Source organism: Clupea harengus, chromosome 4, assembly GCF_900700415.2.
Source record: "Clupea harengus chromosome 4, Ch_v2.0.2, whole genome shotgun sequence".
Lineage (NCBI taxonomy): Eukaryota > Metazoa > Chordata > Actinopteri > Clupeiformes > Clupeidae > Clupea > Clupea harengus.
Window position 1 is genome coordinate 16,146,698 of NC_045155.1, and position 21,685 is coordinate 16,168,382.

Below are 21,685 nucleotides of genomic sequence, written 5' to 3' on the forward strand. Positions count from 1 at the left end.
AACTAAGGCCTTTTGTTACTGCTTAGGTTGGTGATAAGTGCCTAATGGTGTGACACCTTGTCATTACAGGTTCATTAGTGCCCAACTGTTCTGTTCCACCACACAGTAGACCCCGGGCGCTTCAGTCTGTATTTAGGAAGAGGTAGAACTAGGAGTTCCATTTAACCTGGGACAGCATTTATGCTTTAGATGCTAATGTTATTTAAAAATATACTACATATATTTCACAATTATATACATGACAAAAAATGCTTCCCTTTCTCTGCAGTTGTAACTGCATTCAGTATTTTCACTACCAGTGCTATTTGTATTTCTCATCTCACAGGAACTGATCATCTGGCTGGTCTTTCCTCACTAAACAAGAGACAGTCTGGAGTAAACAATGATAAGTGGTCTTGTCAGATTGAGAAAAGCACGTTCATTGTGCTGTAGGATGAGATGAGACAGAGAGAGGAAAGGAGAGTGGAGAAACAATGGCTGCAGCAATGAGCTGTTTGTCTCCCTGAAATGCAGTAGCCTACAGCTGTCCAGTATTTCATTCGCTCTGTTTTCCTTCTCTCCTCACCTTCTTCCGCTCTATGCCTGCTGAACAGATTTACTCTTGACGTTAAGGACGTTCCTGCTTTTATCACTTAACCATGTATTTCTCTCTATCCGTCTCTCTCCTGGCACTGTTTTTGACAGTTTCTCACTTCCACACTGTTTCTCTTCCCTCTCCCTCTCTACCTTTTATATTCACAAAACGTAATATTAATACTTAAGATAATTAACTTAAATGTCAGTGAGACCTAAATGCAATTGTTCCTCCATCGAAGTTAAATGCAATAGTTTTAGCTTTCGCTAGATATGGAATTCTCGTGATGTAAATTAAATTCATCCTAAACTGGCCATTTCCATTAAAGTCTTCTCTATAACGAATGACTTATCAAACTGGATGGATTTTTTGATTAACACAGCGTACGTTTGCAAGTTCTAAAACGTAGCCTATTTTTACTGTTAGCCTATGTTCCCTTTTTAAAAAAAAATCCAATAGCTATAGGTATAAGCTTGTGCCGTTGCATCTTTTTCTCGGTGTGTAGCAGCATTGGTATGCATGGGAAGAATGCAATCTACCCATCTTTAACAATACTGGGACCTCCCGAAATTTGCATTACTTATCGCGACATTATCATACACATTAGCAAACACCTGTTTCGCCTAAACGTGTTTAATTAGCTCAGTGCCGTGCGTGGGCCGTAACCAAACGAATCCGCCTATAGCTGCGGACAGTTTGACATTGTTGAATCACATTTAAATCACAAAATAGCCTACTCTACAGGTTTTACGTTGCTGGTGTTCACAAAGGCATGATGATTGATCATGTTATATGAGCAATACATGTGTTTTCTTAGGTTATATTATTTTACACAAAATTGTGTCATTTTAAGCAAACCATTTGACCATTTAGTCTATATTATTTTATAGACTCCCCATTTTTTAAGTCGATAGGCCTGTTACCCTACTTCCCAAACACTTCCCGTACAGCCTATAGTGGACACTTTGACAAGTGTAGCTTAGACTGTCTTTTATAAGAAGGCAAACATCTTTGGGTGTTAGGTGTCTGGATAATCACTTTAATCACTCTGCAGTAGCTGTGCTTCAAAGTTTACCGTGTAAGACCAGACATTGTGTGGTCCTGCTAATCACATTCCTTTCATGATGTGTGATCACAGCATATCGTCCTGCAGGCCTATATTGGTTTGCAAATCCCGAGATGAAACAACCTAGGCATGGATGAAAGCTTAGCCAACTAATTTTTTCAATCGGTCCCAGTGTCCTGTTCGAGTGTGTGTTATCGATATAAGTATCGAATTTGAGCAAATGCTTGATTACCGTTTCTTCTCCAGACATTTGGAGGTATTCAAAGTATTTGCGTTGGCCCTGCAGAAACCATTTTATTAACCCCTTTATTAACATAGGCTACCTAAACAGTTTAGACACTTTAAACACTTTTGAAAAATGTGGCAGCTGGCAGCATCTGTAGACTAGGCTATTAGCTGAAACTCTATGATCATCTGAGCCAACCAGGCTACATTGGCCTAGGTTTCTTCTACAGCTCATGAATAAAATGTTAACTAAGGCTATTTTGAGGAAATCACAAACAGATGATTCATGTTTTATTTACCCTAAATATTTATATTAATTTAATTCTGTAATTGTGATGATTTCCCTCAATACAAGGAGAATGACGTTTGATTGACATTTAAATGAACGACGCGTTATCGGTCTTATCTACAGTAAGATTTGAACTTTAAATGAATCTCTAACATCCCTAAGAACACAATGAAAGCCGCGCTGAGATAAGTATCTTGCGAGAGAGCGCGTTAAAAGGAACAGCAGAGGTTCCCCTTTGAAGGGATTTTGATCGCGTGAAAGCAAGCTCGTTCTATACAACTGTCAATCACCATGGCTGGCTCCGCCCATGGCTGGTGTGTTGACTATAACAGTAACCTGAACATTGACTACAGACACACTAGCCTGCCGGGACTAATGATGACTGCTTCTCAAACGGGACTTGGTAACTTCTTCGTTGAAAGAAACCTCGCTATGCAAGAATATCACATAGTGGGGTGTCCGCCTAGTACACAACTGCCCTCGCACATCAACGCTTTAAGTGCACTGCCCTTCTCGTACTCAGGATTACCAGGATATAACTTTATCCCATATCCTCAAACGCGACACATGGTAAGACATCTGATTATGCGCTCGGTTATTATCAAGCGTTCCTCTACTACTACTAAGTTTACCTTATAATTTAACTTCTGATATTTGTATATTTTCACTTTGATGTGGCGACATGTTGCATTATCTAATTGCATTGTCTAAATTGCCATTTCCCCTGTTTCATGTACAGATGAACTCATTTGACCTGAAGGCTGCCTCACCATATCATCACACATTTCTAAGTCGTGGTTCATTTTATTCGCCATACCGGACAATGACTCCAGATGACCCCAGCAGGACTAACAAAGTTGCCAGTCGAGAGAGCACAAGTGCTCTTAAGGCTTGGCTAAACGAACATCTGAAGAACCCATATCCCACCAAAGGTGAGAAGATCATGCTTGCCATAGTCACCAAGATGAGTTTAACGCAGGTGTCTACATGGTTCGCTAACGCCCGGAGGCGCCTCAAGAAAGAAAACCGGGTCAGCTGGGCCACCAAAGGTAAATCTGACGAAGAAGAGGAGGGTGAAAGCGAGGAGGAGGGTGTAATGCACAAAAGTACCTCTTCTGCTTCAGAGGACGAAGATGAGATTGATCTTGAGGCAGTAGATGATGAAGAGAATCGCTGCGAGTCAGTGGCTGGATGTGCGTCCCGGTCCGTGGACGAGCGACTCCCTCATGCTATTGAACAATCTAAAGACAGTGACAGTTCAGTTGACGTATTTGTGAAAGACGAGCAAGGCATAAGCGAATTTGTCAAGGAAAGAAAAAATGGAGACAGTATTCAGAAACCAAAAATCTGGTCCTTGGCGGAAATCGCCACCTCACAAACAGTTAGGAAGACACCAGACGTGTCCTGCAGCAACACAAGCAGTGGACCATACGTGGGCAAATGGTGGTTGGACTGGGCATCAAGAAACGGTCTGTACTTTCCGGCAAACTATCCAGTATATGACTCTTTGAAACAGGAGAGTGGCGATAAAGCCAGCTTTTGATCGAGCGCTGGTAACCCATTCCTGTTTACTGCACTTTTCTTGCAGTCTTGCAAAAAAGAACTGTTTGGTCATGTTTGAAGTCACGGATTCGTTGAAACCAAAGACTCGGCAAATTAATTATATGCTATTGTATATATATTGTATATTTGTTTTGTACTTTGTTGTACACATAGTAAATTATAATTTTTTTGTCACATAATATGTAAAATTATTTTGTTTAAATAAAACTTTGAAAGTGATTTGCGTGTTCTCCATCAGTTTTCTCCTGGTTCACAACAGCATGAACTGTTGTTGATTTGGGCATTTGAAGTATGCCATAGGCCTACTTTATACCCTTAATGGCTCTAATCTGAGCATTAGAACGCTAATCCTTTAATTTTACTTGAAATTATGTACTTAATTCCTTTATACATAGCCTAACTATTGTCATGGAATTATTGTTGTGTTCAATTACAGACTAAATGTATCTTAAAAGGCTATATAATCCGTTTGTTTAATACAGTGTTGTCCTAATAATGGACATTCACTATCACTTGTGATTTTTTTTGGTAGTGTAAACTAGCCTACAGGAAATGTAAAGTCAAAGTTCAAAGTATATGCATATGTCAGCCATGTCAAAACATTTCCCCAACTTTATAGCCAACAACTGGACCTATTAGGCTAATCAATTTCATGGATCTTTTTATAAAACTTGAGCAAATAAGGAAAAAATATACAGGCCTATTAAAAAAAAAAGAATCTACTGTGGCATCTGGAACTTTAAAAACAGAATGATTGATGGCTGAAATATCATGATACATGATTTTGTAATTATTTTAATTGATTTGAGTAGAGATGAAGATGTTATTGTCTGGCTGTTGCAACATTTAATTTTGTGTGTCATTCACATTAGGCTACTGAAATTGAACATAGACTCACTAGCAATTACAGTTTTTTGTGCATAGGCCTACAAGTGTTTCCCAAACTGAAACACAAGCCACAAGGTGGAATTGACTAATCTATTCAGCTTACAACTCTTACCACGAATAATCAACTCTTCTTCAAACCGCCTAGTTTGAAGGCCTACTTCGAACTATCTTGGTTAATGACCGCCACGGTCATGATATGGGTCTAGGACTACATCTCTGTTTTCACATAGCAGGGTAATATTTATAACTTGGGCACAATCAGCGTTAATCATCTTATGAATCATTGTCAGTAACCTGTGCCTGTTTATTAAAACAATACAGAAAAATATTGTTTTGTTTTAAATAATACGTCATTGGTAGGCCTAAGTCATAATTTCTTTAGTAGGCTAGGGCACTTTCATTTATGAACCATCCACTCATCAAAAAAGGGTCAGACCCAGAATCAGTAGGTATTTTAAAAGCAAAACATGAAAATAAGAAAATTAAAATAAACCGCGGAACTGTAATGAAAGCAATAGGCCTATGAGCTATATTTAAAAAAAAATCTTTTTTTGATTGTCTTTGAGGATCTGCTTAAGGAATGTATTATAAAGGCTGCTACGTGATTTGGATTTTTGGCCAGAATATTATCCTTATAAACTTTACATTTTTGTAAGATAGCTAGGCCTACACTTGGCCCCAATTTGAACACCACAAAGAACTTGCTTACAGCCTGGTAAATGCTTACACAGGTAAATGCTGGTAGGTAGATGTTGACTCTATAGGTCGTTTGGCACCTTTTTACTACAAAACTGAAAGACAAGTTTTATGCATTCATTATCACTTTCATGCAAGATCGACAATGCAGCAGGAAAATCTTGCTTGCTTGGGGGAGAGGGTGTATAAGTTGTGTTTTTTGAGGCTGTTCTATGTTGAGTTACACTGTGGCTTATGACGCCAAAAGTCAGATGGGGAGGAGCACTTGTAGCCTACAAATTCACATTCGAAGGACTGCTCAAATAACTTGCATCAATGACATACCCTAGTTGACAAGAACTGATAACAAACTTGCTTTAGCATAACAGTCACTCGAACCATTTTTTGTTTAGAGATAGACTAGACTTCAATGTATGTATCTGTAGGCTACTTCTCATTACTATCTACCCTGTAGCCCCCCCTAATGGCCTGTCTAAGCAACATCTAACTACATTTTCCCAAATTTGATTAAAAAGATGGGCAAATCTAGTGAATATGTAGGCTTTCAGTCTGGAGAACTTACAGTTAAAATATAGGCTACTATATAATTCCATCTCATGGAAATGTAGACCTCCCCAAAGTAGAGGAGATGCTGTAGTCTTCCTTAGGGCAGAGGAGATGCTGTACACCTACCCAAAGCAGAGGAGGATTCCTGGTGGGCTTGATTTGTCCTCTGATGTAGGGTGAGGTCAGCTTGGCCACACAGTCACTTTCTGGAGTAATAACTATAGAGAAACTATGAAGTAAATTATAATCAAAGCACTGCCCAAAAATGGTGCATAAGTCCTTTATTAGTTGTACTCTGTATATATACACAGGTACACACACACACACACACACACACACACACACACACACACACACACACACACACACACATACACTCTATATTTGTTATCTATTGGAGGATTACCTCAACCACTGTCCAATGCATGACATGTTTCTGCATTTCCTTTCTTCTTTTTTTTGAACAGGAGAAACACAGAAACACACACACACACACACACACACACATATATATATACACAAAGAGAAACACAGGCCTGAGGACTGAGGTCTTGAGGCAAGCAGGTGTGTCTGACATTGGTTCTTAGGTTTGTTGCTTTGCTTTCTGCATGGCACAATTTTTTTCTCACTCATCCACACATTCACCCACTCCACATACTGTAAGTGCGTTTTGCCTCACCACTGTCATAAACATGGTTACAAACATGTTTTACTTAAAGAGGCATGACAGAGTTGACAGTCTTATTCTAGCGGGCTAACAAACCAACAGGCATACCCTGCAAACACCTCCAACAACACACTTGGCGCTGATCTGCAGTGCACTCAGAAAGTATTCAGACCCCTTCACTTTTTCACATTTTGTTGTGTTGAAGCCTTATGCCAAAATTGTTTTAATTAATTTTTTCCCTAACCAATCTACACGCAATACCCCATAATGACAAGGAGAAAACCGGATTTTAGCTTTTTTTTGCCAATTTATTTAAAAAAGTATGTCACATTGTGAAAGACGTATTCAGACCCTTTACTGGAGCCCCTTTGGCAGTGACCTTGTGTATAATGTGACAAGCTTTGCACATCTGGATTTGAGGATTTTCTGCCATTCTTCTCTGCTGACCCACTCAAGCTCTGTCAGGTTGGATGGGGACCGTTGGTGGACAGTCATTTTCAGGTCTCTCCAGAGACTTGGGTTCAAGTCAGGGCTCCAGCTGGGCCACTCAAGGACATTCTCACAGAGTTGTACCTAAGCCACTCTTGCGTTGGCTGTGTGCATAGGATCATAGTCTTGTTGAAAGGTGAACCTTTTAGCCACTCTGCCCACACCTTAAGATTGATAAGGGAAAGAAAATTATTTAATTTTTTTTTAGCAGAAGGCTGCAATATAACAAAATGTGAAAAAGTGATGGACTGTGAATACTTTCTGAATGCACTGTAGGCTATTTAGCTTGCTAATTGACATTGCAGTATATCTGGTGATGTGCTGTCAAAGCTTCTGTCATATGTGGGACATCCGACCCAAAGCTGAAGATTACATAGCGAATAGCCTAGGTGGCTAGTGGGAGTGACTGATGTGTTTATCTCTCCTTCACATGATTCATACCCTCAAAATTAATAAGAGGATGATGTTACAATATCCATAATTTTGCATTAATTTAGCTTAAAAAATGTATGCTTTGCTTTTGCAGTTGTAACCCTGTGGAGATGTACCCATTGTAATAATTATTGTAATTAAAGTCTTTATTTATTAATTCACTTTAAAACTTAAACAGGAAGTTCCTCCCACCTCGAGTGACTGTATCCATTTGAACATACACCCTTATTTCAGTTAGACCAAGAAATCGACCAAAGAACCACAATGAATGAACTTGATAATCATAGATCAAGAATTTTCTACCCGCTTTGGACTTTAAGATGTCAGAGTTGAGGAAATTCCCCGCATCAGAGATTAGATGGCAAGTTAAGCAAGTGCGGTAGGATCTGTCTTTCGGTTTTGATTCTCAAGCTAGGAGTGTTTTCAATTCTACATATTCTTCTCTTTGGATACCACACTCAGTTAGAATAGTTGGAACTGAGTTCTTTAGAAATAGATTAACTGATCAGAATATGCTAATTTATTATGAATATTAAAATTGTATTTTGAATTGAGAACATTGTGTGTGTGTGTGTGTTTGATGAATATTGTACATATTTGTTATTAATCTAGTAACGTTACAGTGTTTATTAAGTGTGTACCCACAGCCATATTGATATATTGCTATATTTGATTTAAGCCCTTTACTAATAGTGTCTGTTAATTACATAATCATTCTTTTTCATTAGTGTAACTATGAATTGTTGTATGTTTTCCATAGCTTAGAATGAGCCCTTTTGGAAAATAGCCCAGAACGGACAAAACCAAAACACTGGATCGAGATGGCATTTGGTGGCCACCATAGGTACTTGTACAGGCTTGTGAAGGGATGGGTATTGGAGCTGGTTGCAATTCAGTAACCTCACCACTAGGTGCCACTAAAAACTACATGTAATGATTGATAAGGTCCCTCAACTTATTTCTTACATTTATTTATACTGTAACAAAACGGAGGGAACACGTGCGCCGCCATGACAGGACCGGGCAGATGGTGCTTCCAGCACCCCAGACAGCCAAGGATCGGCCAGGTCTGTCAAAACAAACCCACCACATGGCCTGTTTACAAATGGCTGAGGCATTGAACCTACTGGTCCAATCTAATCTAGTGTTACAGAGGTATGTGTTACACAGTCTGAGATGGATAAGATTATTTTGGAAATTCCGACAACTCATTTTCAGACATTACAGGTAGGTTTTTCAGTAATCCTGACCAATTTTTTTTTCAATAACCGCCATAATATTTGAATAACAAAATAAACTCTACAACACAACATAGAGACAGAAAAGGTTTTAATTATGCTATACATGTACACTCCTTACAATTCCTATCTCCAAAACAATTCATTTAAACAACGAGATATATAAAAACCTTTAGAAAAAACATTTAACAAAGACTTAGTTAACTTTGTGTGCAGAGCAGCAGAAAAACATTCTCCTGTGCCTGGTCATGGCAAAGAGCTTAATGATTTCATTATTTACACCATGCTTAGACTTTTTATGATTAGGGACATACACTTCACAATGCAGTGTGCATGAAGCAATAGTAGCTGGCTGCTGCTCAGATGCGGTTCAGTAGGTGGTGTAATGCTTACAACAATATCAGCGCCCAAGAAACTGGAGAGAAGTTGCACATTTTCCAAGCAGGTGTACCAACAGCACATCGAATATGCCACACATTCCTGATAGGGTCATCATGGGAAACATCACCTTACGGTCCAAAGCACACATCTGATTCGGACGCACAGGATGTAGTCTGTGAGAGCACATCCTCTTTGCCCTCCTCCTGCTGTACGATCTGTCCTCCCTCGGAGCGGGTTCTAGTAGTGGGGTTACTGTCACCTCCCGCGCCTCCTTCCTGAACACCAGCTCGGGTGTCATCCTTGACCTCATTCTCCTCAGCTTCTTGTCCAACCACATAGAGAAGTTCAGTCTGTTCCTTCTTCCCAGCCTCAATGTCTTCATTATCCTTCACATGTTCAAAATACTTTTGTATCTGTTTTGTCTAAAACACAATGAAGATGCATAACACAGTTTACTTGACCCACAATTCTTACAAAAATTTTATTAACTTATTTTATCCTAATGTGAAAGGCTTTGAGCTCCACATTAGGCGCTGTGACATCACAATATTACTGAAATACAGCAACATCAAAGGGAGTAGCCCAGCAGAGTTGCTATTGGCATGTATGCACACACAGGACTGCTGGACTAGAGTAAAGCTTTTGTGGGACAGGTAAAACTGCAAATTCATTTCTGGGTGTGTGTGTCATAACAGGAGGAATTCTGATATGTGCTGATGACGAGAGCATTTATAATTTGTTTCATTTAATTCTAACACATGAGTGCATGTTCTGAAAATATTTAAACAGTTAAATTGTCAATTGAAATGATTAGATGTGTCATGTTGAATCGATAACAGCTCAATCATTGTCATGGCATTCACATTATTTGGCATATACGGGCCTAATAAACATTCCTGAAAGCAAGATACATAAGTTGGAAATATATATATATGTGAAAATAACAGTGAAGTAATAATAATAATCTTTACAATTTAAAACAGTCCCTGCAACACTCCGAAAGACCAACGAGAGAAAAAGATTGATTTCATGCAGCCAATTACTTGAATGGAGTCATGATCATTTGCTGGGCTGTTATCATTCCACCATGAAATATTTAATAATTTCAAAATGACAATTGAACAATTTAAGATTTTCATAACATACACTGTCAGACTTGTACCAAACAAGTGTTATGATCATCTCAGAAGACACACATTCAACGACAAACCCTCAAATTATTATTTGCCTGTGCACATGTGTTTGTGTGTTGTCCTATAATGCACAAGTGATGTATGACTGATGCACTCTGTCCTTCCAAATTAGGGGCCATAGTAGTACTTGAATGACAATATAACACAATATAACACTAGTGAAGCAAAACATTAAGCAAAAAATGGCAAATTAGCATACAAGCATGGGATGGGAAAAATGGTTTGTATAATTGTCCTAAATATAGGTCATAAATTGGCTCATAATTATGATACATTTATTTGTAAAGGCACGCACGATTCAACGTTTTAAAAAAGTTGTTTTCCTATCCACACACAACACAGCACAACAACACTGAGCTCCTTACTTGTGTTCTCATTCAATGATTTGTAAAACTACATCATAATACTTCAATAATTCATATACTTAATAATTTGTAAAAATACATCCCAACTTGCATCTGCATTTGTTGTGGAATGTCATTTGTAAATCTGTGAGTGTTGAAACTGCATTTGTGGATCATCCAACACACATCCCAGCATCCTCTAACATCATTTTGAGACATTCGTTGTGTTGGTTTTAAACGGCAGTCAGGCTGGACAGTTCCTCCTTCACGCTGTAGTTTGCAACTGACGTGACTAACAAGAGATCTTGCAGAATCGTGTTCGTTAATGTTGTCTACAATTGAAATTTCCCTTTCCTTTTTACTATAATGAAAGACAAATAATCTGACTGCCAAATTAATTACCCTATTTTCCAAACTATAAATCGCGCTTTTTTAAGTTGTCTGGCAGGTCCTTTGACTAGTATTGTGAAGTGACTTATATGTGTATTATTCCACCACACGACACATCCAGTTGGCGGAATTGTTTAAAAGCAACACAGAGGATGGAGAATTCAATGAAGTCAGTAATGCAGAATGAGTCGGGAACTTTTATCTTAATGTGGCTTGTTATCAGTCTCTCCAGAATCTTGTGAGGGTTTGTTGTGATTGTTGTGGCAAAAAGTAACTGAATTTGTAGCTGCAATTCTCAAAACTTTTGGTGGTTTTGAGTTAACTAAAATCAATTGCAAATAATAGAGAAATTCTATGACTATACTGGAAACTGCTAGCCTGGATACCAGACCGAACTTAGCCCCACCCACAACATTTGAAGTCGGGAAGTTCGGTCTGGCATTACTCCATTGGGGAGAAATTATCTGCGGACAGACATTGCCGGACCAATCAAATTGTCAAGCCGGGCTTTATACGATGATGGACAGATGATCAACAGTAACGTAATCAAGCACGTCACCAACACACGAGTTGAATTCGTTTTCAACAAACATGGCTGCCGCTGGAGAGCTGAAATGTATAGATTCGAGTCCATTTAGACATTGACAGTGCATTCATTTTGAAAGAGGAACAGAGAAACGCGATTAAGGCATTTGTCAATCGAAAATATTTTTTTGCCTTCCTTCCTACGGGATCCGGCAAAAGTTTAATTTATCAGCTGGCCCTGGTCACATACTACGTTGTTCTGATTGGTTGTAGGTAACCAATTGAGCGAAGAGGCATTTTTTCTCCTGGTTCGGTTGAAACACGCCCCATAATCACAGCCCAATGGAGCGATATCAGACTCATATTCTGACTAGAATTATGAGTATGACATCGTCAGGCTAGGAAACTGCGGTAAGAAGTGGGAAATCCTTGAATTTGTGAAAACACAAGATCGCAAAATCCTGGCGTGACTGTGTTATGCCTAGCAAATATACCTAATTTACGTTATTTAGGCTAATTTAATCTATAACCAGCTAATTAAAAAGTGTATAAAATATAAAAAAAAATATAAAAAAATGTAATATAAATGTGATTTCTGGAATGAAGCAACTTATTTAAATATTTCCTCTTAACGACATATTCTGCGATTTTTTTAGACTGGAAAAAAGAGTATAATGTTCAGTATTGCATGTCAAGTTCAGTGTTGAATGTTTCCTGCAAATGTTTTTATCGGTCTACACTATAGCAAATATAATAGAGTATTAAAACGTTTTTCCGTGCCACTGTTGCAGAAATCACATATCAGATCGACGTATTTCTTAAATTTGAAAACTATTCACACATTCTAGGATAAGGAAACACACATCATGTTTGTCATTTGAATTTCCTGCCAATGTGGCATGTTCTAGCTTGTGCCGTGGATGGAGAGACACTGCCTGTCTTGCAACTGGGAACAACTGCCTGACTACCTGACTGAAAATGGCAGCTGCCTTGCTCCAGCCAGGTTTCCATGGTGACATTTTGCTGACAAAAGCGTTGGCGAAAGTCGGACAAAATGTCCAGCCAACATGCATTGTTTTATGTCTAGGGCTGTGCAGCACCAGATTAAGTCGTACAAGCTCACGTTTTACGCTCTGTTTGGAGGGGGGGCACATTTGTGTGGATCAAGGCCTTGTGTGTGGATCGTGAAAAAGCAAAAAGAATGTCTCAAAATTACGCCAGTGGATGCTGCCAGACATTCAATTGTACATAAATGTATGTTTATTCAAATGAGAACATATAATTCATAAGAAAGGAGTTCTGCATTTATGGATAAACATTCATTTAATTAATTATTTTGTGGATCATGGTATGTGCCATAACATGCAAAATAATTATGAGACATTTTTCTCATCATAAGGAGCTGTTGTCTAATTTAATATGATGGTCTGAAAAATTAAGCCATAAAATAATTACCTTTTTGCCCAGATCTACTCCACATTTTCCTACAACAATAAACAACAGGTTTAAATGCATTTTGAAAAGTAAAGACCAAGTCAAGAAAGTCAAGAATCGCTTATTAGAGGAGGAATATTAAAGAGGTAATTTGTCCATTACCTTTTTGCCACAGACATATCCCGACAAGGATGGCGAAGATTAATACAATGACTGTGACTGCAACTGCAATAAGACCAACGTGATGTGCTTTTCCCCGATCTGAAATGATAAAAGAAAAACATACTGTATATTAGTCATATAATTGTTTATCATTGTATCTCTGCCAAACACTGGCAGATTTCAATCATTTGTGGTTTTACGGACTGTGTAAAATGCACATATTTTGTAATGGCAATCTCATACATGGAGTCTGACCATGGGGGTCAGTATTAGCATAAGGTAGGCCTATAACCACCTGAGACAATGTTGTGGCCTAAAGACGGTGCCTCCATAGACTACAACTGAAAAGTGTGTGGCTTTTCTGACTAAATAAAGCAAAAACAAATTGAATTCGATAATCTTTCATTATATTGCTCTTTGTCTATCGCAAATGTGAGATGTTTTCAAACAGGTTCATGAAATTAGAACAGATGCTTTAGTCTTTGCCATTCTCTGCTACAGATACTATGACAGCTCATGCATGAGTTTAGTGAAGGGCACGAGCCCCATAGTTCACTTCCTTCAGGACAGGGATAAAACAGACTGACCGCTGAGATTTGTGTCAGGGCTAACGCTTTTGGCCCATACCATGCCTCATGCTATATGAGAAATAATAAACAACATCATTAAATGGTGTCATGTTGTGTAATATAGGCCTATAGGTATAGGTGACGAATAGGTGACGATGAAGAAATACATTTGAGTATATCTCTATGTGGAAGTTAAACAACATCCTATATTACCACTGCTGCTTCAAGCCAATTATGCGCGGTCCCAAATGGCTTAATGATTGTCATTGCTGAAAGTTTTCCAGCCTGTTTTAGTGCCTGTTCTAATCTGCTATGTGGTGCCTAAATGGCTTTTACGTATAAATGGTGCCTGAAGTGAGCAGCCATTGGATGAGATTTTTAAAGATGTCAGCAGTCATTTTAGTACTTCCGTACTTCCTGGACTGAAGTAGCTAGCAAAGCCCTTGCCACTGAAATGAATGGGGTCGGTACTTCCCTACTCTCTCCAGGTCTGTATATTACCTTCATGGGTCTTGTCAATCTCTGAACTGATATCCTGTTGAGGTTTCCTCAGACCAAATCAAGTTTGTTGAGCTAATTCAAAGCAGGTGTGATACCTGCTCTCTAGTGGCTGAGCACACCTAATCCAACCAAAGAGATCCTATGGCGCTGCTAACCACTAGATGACAGTGGCTTCTCCTATTTAAAGACTTCTGGTGTGTTCTCTGTACTGATACTCAAAAATTTGGCAGTGAGATTTTAGTTAAGTGTAAATGCTTATTTCTGCTGTCAATAAAACTACTTTGAACTATTTTGTTCACCATCCTCTCACTTCTCTCCCTCTCCATACATTGCTGTTCTGATTGGCTGGACATTACAAGACATTACAAGTCATTTCTTTTTTTTCACATGCAGGGACCCTAGACTGCTAACAGAGACTAGATGGTAAAAAAATATCAATAGGTTGATAGCAGATTTCCAAATATTACAATTGATCTGAGTTACCATAGTTGATTATACCTTTAATAGTGTTGATTTAAAAAAATAACTGTTTGTTTAAATTATATAATTAGCAGTCAAAAACAAACCAAATATGTCTGAAAAAAAATGAACAAGTTTCTTGAACAAGCATATCATATCAAAACAAATCCTATCATAATGAGTCAGGCCATACTTGACAAAGTTTCAGTTCCGTCAACCAAAGTTTCAGATCCCACACATTTTTCATTTTACAGTTGTGGTTTTGGTAGTGGTAGTGCAATTCTCTGATACATAATGAAAATGTAAATGTATCTGACTAAACAATCCAGAACAAATTAAGAGAAAAATCGGACAAATGTGATGATGTATTTCACTTACCTCCACAAATTCTGTCACTCTTTGTAGTGCCTTCCTGTTTAACATCCACACCTCCACACCTTATGGACAGAAAAGAGAACAGAAGCATTAACACCAGGTTTGTTCATTGTTAACAATTACATTTTAAACGATTGATCTGGTAATGTTCCATTCAGAGTTTTTGAATTTCAATGTACATTCACTTCTACAACAACTCCAGTGATTACTACTTCATTTAACTGTCTTTCTATTGTATTTTCTTCTGTGTGAATGCAGCCCAAGACTGTTTGGGAAGATCTCCCTTTTAAAGACGATGACACTCATGGGGCATACAGGCATAGCTGCATTTCTTGTACAATCTAATCAAAATGAAATATTTGAAATATTCAATTGAATTATTCAAAATGTTTTCAGCACAACTGTCTTCAGATTTTTAAATAAATAAATAAATAAATAAATAAATAAAGCACAATAATTCTCTCAGCTGTAAAACTATCCCCCCTTAAATTCCCCCTACATTTGATCAATCACAAAACCATTACAGTTATTAACATTACAATTATTAGCTATAATTTAAACAGTATGATTGCAACTTTTGAAAAACAAATACTCCAACTCACACTGTCCATGGGTGACAGCTGTTCGCTGAATGTTCACTTGAGAAAGTTCCAGAAGGGCATTCATCACACTCAGTGTCAGTATTCCGAGTGGCTGGAGCAGCATCCAGGACAAAATAAATGATTGTTAGTACCATATTTCACTGCACACTATCCTTATATCCTTCAGATCAGACTCAAGTGTTTATGCTGAGAGTGCCTACATGTGTGATCCATACCCATAATACTAGTACACCTGAGACATTAGCGGAAGCTGACTAAAGTCTATCCAACATACAAATGAACTGAATTCCATATGTAATACAAAATTATACAAATTATATTTAAAAGCAGGGTTTTTGTTTTCAGTTTGCCAAGATGTTCTTGTTCTTTCTACAGTTCTTTCAGCCAAGTTGAATGATTCTATGTATGTGGGAACTCTTTGAGGAGGGCAAGCTAATTTTAGTCTTCAGTTCTTCATCTCAATTAGTTAGGCATGAGTTTAAATAATTTGAGACTTTCCAAGTTCTAACATAAACCTTGAATGCACAAGAGAATTCAAAGCTAACATATATCCACATGGACACAAACTAGCAAGCACAGCCCATTCCATAAACACCTCGACAAGAGTTGAGTTTTTCATATCCACTGATGCTATACAACAGACCAACATTCACTGGTTTGCAGATGTTAGCTGGTTTTGATGCCTGATGTGACTGACACTAAAAGACATTAGTCACTGATAAACTGTGCAATCCCTTTCATTTGTACTCCTTCTGTTCATGAAACAGCACAGAGAGCTGGCCTACCGTTTTGAGCCACCTTATGGCCGGGTGGGCACAGGCTGTTTGAGTTACACTCGGTACATGATGCGCTGGCACAATGATGATCCTTCATACACACACACATACTGATGTGTTCCTTTGTGAGGGGCTTCACTGACTCCATATGAAGATCTGCACACAAAAAGGCAGGAAAGGTTAAATTACCTCCTACACAGGACATATGGCTGATACCGATGGGTAGATGTACATAGGTACGTAGGAGAGCACAGCGCAGCGCAAGGCATGCCAAATAAATCACCGCACTCTAATCATAATTTGGGGCACCCAGTATAACAGCGCAACTGAATGGAACCATGGAACCACTGAGCAACAGAAAAAAGAAACAAAAGTTTAGCAAACAGGAAAAATACATACTTGCTAATGAGGTGTCATCAAACAGAAAGATGTTACGGGCCATAATTCTACACCCACTCAAAATACTAGGCGTATTTGGACAAAATCAATGCTGTACGCAAGTGGATGAAATGAAAGAGATGGCAAAAACAAAAGGTTGCTTTTAACATAGCCCAGCTGCTGGTACAAACCTTGGTGATTTCCCCGCCTTGACTACTGCAATCCCCTCCTAACGGGCCTGCCGGCATGTGTGGTGAAACCGCTAAAGATGGTCCAGAACGCAGCAGTCTGGTGTTCATCCAACCGAAGAGGGCACACGTCACCCCACTCATTGAGCTCCACTGGCTGCCTGTAGCTGCTCGCATTAAGTTCAAGTCACTTATGCTTGCTTACAGAGTGATTGCTGGTTCTGCTCCTAACTACTTAAATGCTCTTGTAAGGGCAAATGTTACACCCAGGATGCTGTGCTCGTCTAGTGAGCGTCGTTTAGCACTGCCGTCTGTGCAAGTATGGCAATCTAGACTATTCTCATTTGTAGTTCCACGTTGGTTGAACAAGCTGCCTAGCAGTACCAGAGCAGGGGCGTCCCTCTCTACCTTTAAGAAGCTCTTGAAGATCCAACTCTTCAGAGAGCACCTTCTTTTCCTAACTTGCACTTCCTCTCCCTTCCTCTTTCTTCCTCTACCTCTCCTTATCCTTCCTCTAATGCTATCTCCTCTAACTAGTACTTAACTCGGACTTACAGTAGTTACATTCCTGCACTTTTTTATTTCTTATGTAAAGTAGTATAGATTGTTATACTAGATAGATAGATAGATAGATGGATACTAGGTCTGTATTGCTCGTAGCTTGATTGTTCTCTCCTTTGTACGTCGCTTTGGATAAAAGCGTCTGCTAAATGACTAAATGTAAATATAACAAACAAGCAAAACTGGGGCTTGGAGTATTGCCTTCACCGCAAAACAGACTTGTGCTCGTCCCCCAAGCGTTCATACATACAAAGGAGTACGTCATCCATGGGCGTCGCCACAATATAACTTGGGGGGTGTCACGTCCCCTTCACTTTAAAAAATAAGTCGTTTGGACCCCCCCACATTTGACATCAAAATATTAGTGCATGACTAGTCTACTAGTCCAGCGTTCTTTCCATTGCTTCACAATCAAATCCGTTCCACTTTATCTTTATTCTATTGCTATGAATACCCATAGCAATAGAAATCCACTCCGCGTTTTCCTGGTTTCCTACACATCACACACCAGATTCAACTCCCATACTCTTTGATTGAAGCGTTGCGCTAGCTGTTCCACAGACGAGATGGAAGGAGGTTTTTTTTCGAGGAAGAGGAAAGTAAGTCAGAGTTGCCCAAGTTTTCCCTTTAGTGGCCAAAGCACCCTTATGAGACATTCTCTGGCTATAATAGCATTAAGTCACAAAGATCCTTCTGCAAACATTATGATTATAGCTACATAAGCAAGCTATTTACCTACAACTAGCACTAGGCAATACCATACTTTATTTACCCATTAGTGGAACAGCATTTGTTGATTTTTTATTCTGGGACTGAAATATGTTGTGCTTTTGGCCGTGTTCAGACCTAGGCGTCTGTTTTCAGGCAGAAAGGGATGACCGGGATGTTTTTTTCAAGTACATACAAAAAAAAAATGAAGGTGGTTTATTTTTTAACAACGTGAGCTAATCTGGAGTTAACGTTAGCTAACATGCTAGTTTTTCTAACGACTTTTAAAATCCTCCTTTTAAATATTTTGCTCTCATTAAATGGAGAATAAAGTGCCAAAGTTGTCAGTGTCAGTCCTCTGTGTATTACACCAAAACATTATCCTGGCTATCATCAGACCAAGCTCAATCTTATTTAAGATTGCATATCGGGCTGGGTTTACCCAGTCTACCAGAACATAATAGTAGTCAGTGATTGCAGACCATGCCGACTCCAAGGAAAAACAACGAAAGAGAGAGATCATTTTTTTATCTAAAAACATGGTAAATATACCAGAATGCGGGAAATTGCATCTACATCTTTCAAAATTTTCTGGGGGAAAACCCCCAGACCCCCCGCCAAAAGATGTCCCCCCCACTCTCAAAATGCTGCTGACGCCCTTGACGTCATCAGACGCTCCATGCACATTTGCTCCAGGGTTTCCCTTGAAACTCCCACTAATGCATACGCAGAGGTAGGACAAGTGTAACGGTGCAAACCCATGACAGCGACGCGATACGCTTCCATCACTTTGAGTGGGCGTGTTGTAGCGTGTGGAAATAGCATTTTCAAACTGTCAGAGACGACACCAAACATTCTGATTGGCCGCTGCGGAAAAAATCGCTCCTCATTTGCATAGGATTCAACATTTTCCAACTTTTATCGGTCGCGTCGCCCAAAAAGGTGGTCTACGTCACAATGGATTGGCTCCTGTTGAAATGCATGGGATTAGAATATCGCGTCGCTCGTAACGGTGTCATGGGTTTCCACCGTAACGTGTCATTGTGTGCTCCTGCAGCATGCAGCATGCAACATACAGTTTTAGCCGTGTACAGTTGCTTAGTACGTAACATGATGAAATCATGCCCAATGTATTTGCAGACCTGCACTAACACATATGGCAAATCTTGCTATCAAGACAAACTATAGGGTCCTTCATACTGCAGGGGCTTTTCAAGCTTCAAAGATTCCATTTTTTTTGTCTGCCTCCACACTGCAGAACATTTCCTTTCATGGTATGGTTCTGTTTGAATCCCTAACTGAAAACTGAACAGGAGGGAGGGTGGAATAAAAAAGGTAAAGTGCTGCTTTTGTGTCGACCAAGGTATGTCGTTCCTATGTATGATTCACATACAGCACTTCGTTAAGGTATTTGACACTTCACAAATTTCAAATCCAATTGATGATAAAGCAAACTAATGTCATGATCTATTCATCTGAGGGTGCAAAACAGTTGCTCTATTATACCGGGCTTTAGGAGTTTAGTAGGACTTCCTCATCTCAGAGTTAAAGGTAACCAGAAGAAGCATGGAGAACAAGGCCATGTTTTTATGCAGTTGTCACTTACTTGGATCACAGTATGGCTGGCGATTACATTTCACCTCTTTTGTGTACCCATCCTGATATTCATCGTCTTGACACGCTACACATCGGGGATCTTTGCAGTCGCCAGTGTTTGGCATCCTTGTTCCTAAAAAATGCAAGTTTCATGAGCTTTTGATAAATGCAAATTATTTTTTGCAATAATTTTGACGTACTGAAGTGCATGTAACTCAAGTAATCGGGCAAACATAGTTGGGGAGGGAGGGGTTCAGGACCTTTCATTTTTAAATCTAATCTTACCAGGCCCACACATCTTGCAACAGTCTTCCCCACGATGAAAGTTTTTCGTGAGGTCGCAGCATTGTACATGAAAGACGGATTGAATCTGTATGGGGAGAAAAAACAATGATACACAATAGCGTAAATCTCTGCGCCACTGGTAATGAAACCGTACGTCTTCACGGAAAGTCCCACAAATACCCACCCAATGCACCCAATGCTCGTATTATGACTAATTAGGATACTCAGACTTTCACTACTGGGTGCTGAGGACTATTCCGAACGTATGGTATTGTAAACCTGATATTCTTTCAGTGAATTATTATTGATGGCCATTATGCCAGTAGGAGTTCAATCTTTCAGTGGCATGTTGGTAACGTAGAAGAACCGAAAGTGAAAATAAAAAACCTTTGCATTCTGTTGCCAATATTAGCATGCAATAAATGATGTTTCGGACATCTACACCGAATGTACGCATCTAGGAAAGTCGTTTATGAGCTCTTGGGAATTGCATAGGCTACGTTTGAGTAATCGTAACGTCTGAAACATTACATTACATTGCCATTCACTTTACAAAGAGCCTACACACTTCCCGTTTTGCAGACAAAGATGTACCGTAGCAGGTCACAGATAATGTTAGCGAGTCCTACTTACCAACAATAAGACGATATAACACTTCATTTCCACGAACTCTGTTGCGTTTGGGCAGCTCAGATACGGTAGCTTTTCGCGGAGCGTGTAGTCCTCCGTTAGCAGAAGGTGTAGTTTAAGACCGCTCTTGTTCGGGGGGATTCCAAGTTCCCTTTTCAAAGCAACCACGTGACTCTCTTTTAATAGTGACACCTCAACTGTAGACAGTATGATAGTTTGCAATGTCATCCACACTTGAGACGTAAAGAGTATAATCTCATTTTTACATTTTATGGATTTTCAAAAATGGGTTGAATGTAGTTCTCACTGTATTTCAAATGAGGTTAAAACTTTTTTTTAAACCTCTCTAATGTGCCTAATGTCTCATATAGCATACAAAACATAGATGTAAAAAAACCCATATTAGTATTTGTACAGTACAGTATTTGGTTTGAAGAAAACAATGACAGATTTGTCTGTGTGTAAACTGCCTTTACTATGGATGGTGTTTAATTGTATGTGTATTATATGTTATATGTTAGTATTATATGTATAGGTTGTTATATGTTTTAGCACTGTATTGTATATTTATCTTGTATATTTAGTAAGGTTATTTAGGTTATTATATGTGTATTATGTGTAAATTATGTTCAGAGTACTTGTAGAGAGTGTATGTTATGTTATGTTATAATATGTTATGTTATGTTATGGTAGGTTGTTGTGCGGTGCCTTGTCCTAAGAATTTCAGTGCCCAGTCTGACCCTGTGTCATTCTGTGCATCTGACAATAAAAGACTTGTGACTTGTAATTGAGAGGCTAAAATATAGTAGGTATGTTTTTAGTGACCATGGAGACAAAGAAATAGACAGACACACACAGACACACACAAACCCACACACATGCTTTAGAATTACTCTAACGTCACTTTGCGTAAACTATTTATCATTACAATCACTGCGGACATCTCCCTTGGGGA

The 21,685-nt window shown here is 39.0% G+C and overlaps 2 protein-coding genes across 2 annotated transcripts; one reads left to right on the forward strand and one right to left on the reverse strand.

The window, feature by feature from the left end:
* The first annotated feature begins 2,515 nt into the window (after nucleotides 1–2,515).
* Nucleotides 2,516–3,794, forward strand: irx7 (iroquois homeobox 7). Its single transcript, XM_031565538.1, has 2 exons — nucleotides 2,516–2,724; nucleotides 2,894–3,794. The coding sequence occupies exons 1-2, from the start codon at nucleotides 2,530–2,532 to the stop codon at nucleotides 3,695–3,697; spliced, it is 999 nt and encodes a 332-aa protein (XP_031421398.1). The 5' UTR covers nucleotides 2,516–2,529; the 3' UTR covers nucleotides 3,698–3,794.
* A 4,953-nt stretch (nucleotides 3,795–8,747) lies between these two features.
* cd40 (CD40 molecule, TNF receptor superfamily member 5) lies at nucleotides 8,748–20,959 on the reverse strand. The gene is made up of 9 exons (XM_012834540.2): nucleotides 20,734–20,959; nucleotides 20,101–20,185; nucleotides 19,826–19,948; nucleotides 16,394–16,540; nucleotides 15,609–15,699; nucleotides 15,010–15,068; nucleotides 13,103–13,201; nucleotides 12,962–12,990; nucleotides 8,748–9,476 (listed from the first exon to the last, which is right to left on the reverse strand). The coding sequence occupies exons 1-9, from the start codon at nucleotides 20,956–20,958 to the stop codon at nucleotides 9,183–9,185; spliced, it is 1,152 nt and encodes a 383-aa protein (XP_012689994.2). The 5' UTR covers nucleotide 20,959; the 3' UTR covers nucleotides 8,748–9,182.
* Nucleotides 20,960–21,685: the final 726 nt, after the last annotated feature.

Coding starts and splice junctions, on each gene's coding strand:
- irx7 (XM_031565538.1), top strand. CDS start 2,530: ATGATGACTGCTTCTCAAACGGGACTTGGTAACTTCTTCGTTGAAAGA. Junction 2,725..2,893: donor ATCCTCAAACGCGACACATG/GTAAGACATCTG, acceptor TTTCATGTACAG/ATGAACTCATTTGACCTGAA.
- cd40 (XM_012834540.2), bottom strand. CDS start 20,958: ATGACATTGCAAACTATCATACTGTCTACAGTTGAGGTGTCACTATTA. Junction 19,949..20,100: donor TTGCAAGATGTGTGGGCCTG/GTAAGATTAGAT, acceptor TGCATTTTTTAG/GAACAAGGATGCCAAACACT. Junction 12,991..13,102: donor GATATGTCTGTGGCAAAAAG/GTAATGGACAAA, acceptor TTATTGTTGTAG/GAAAATGTGGAGTAGATCTG.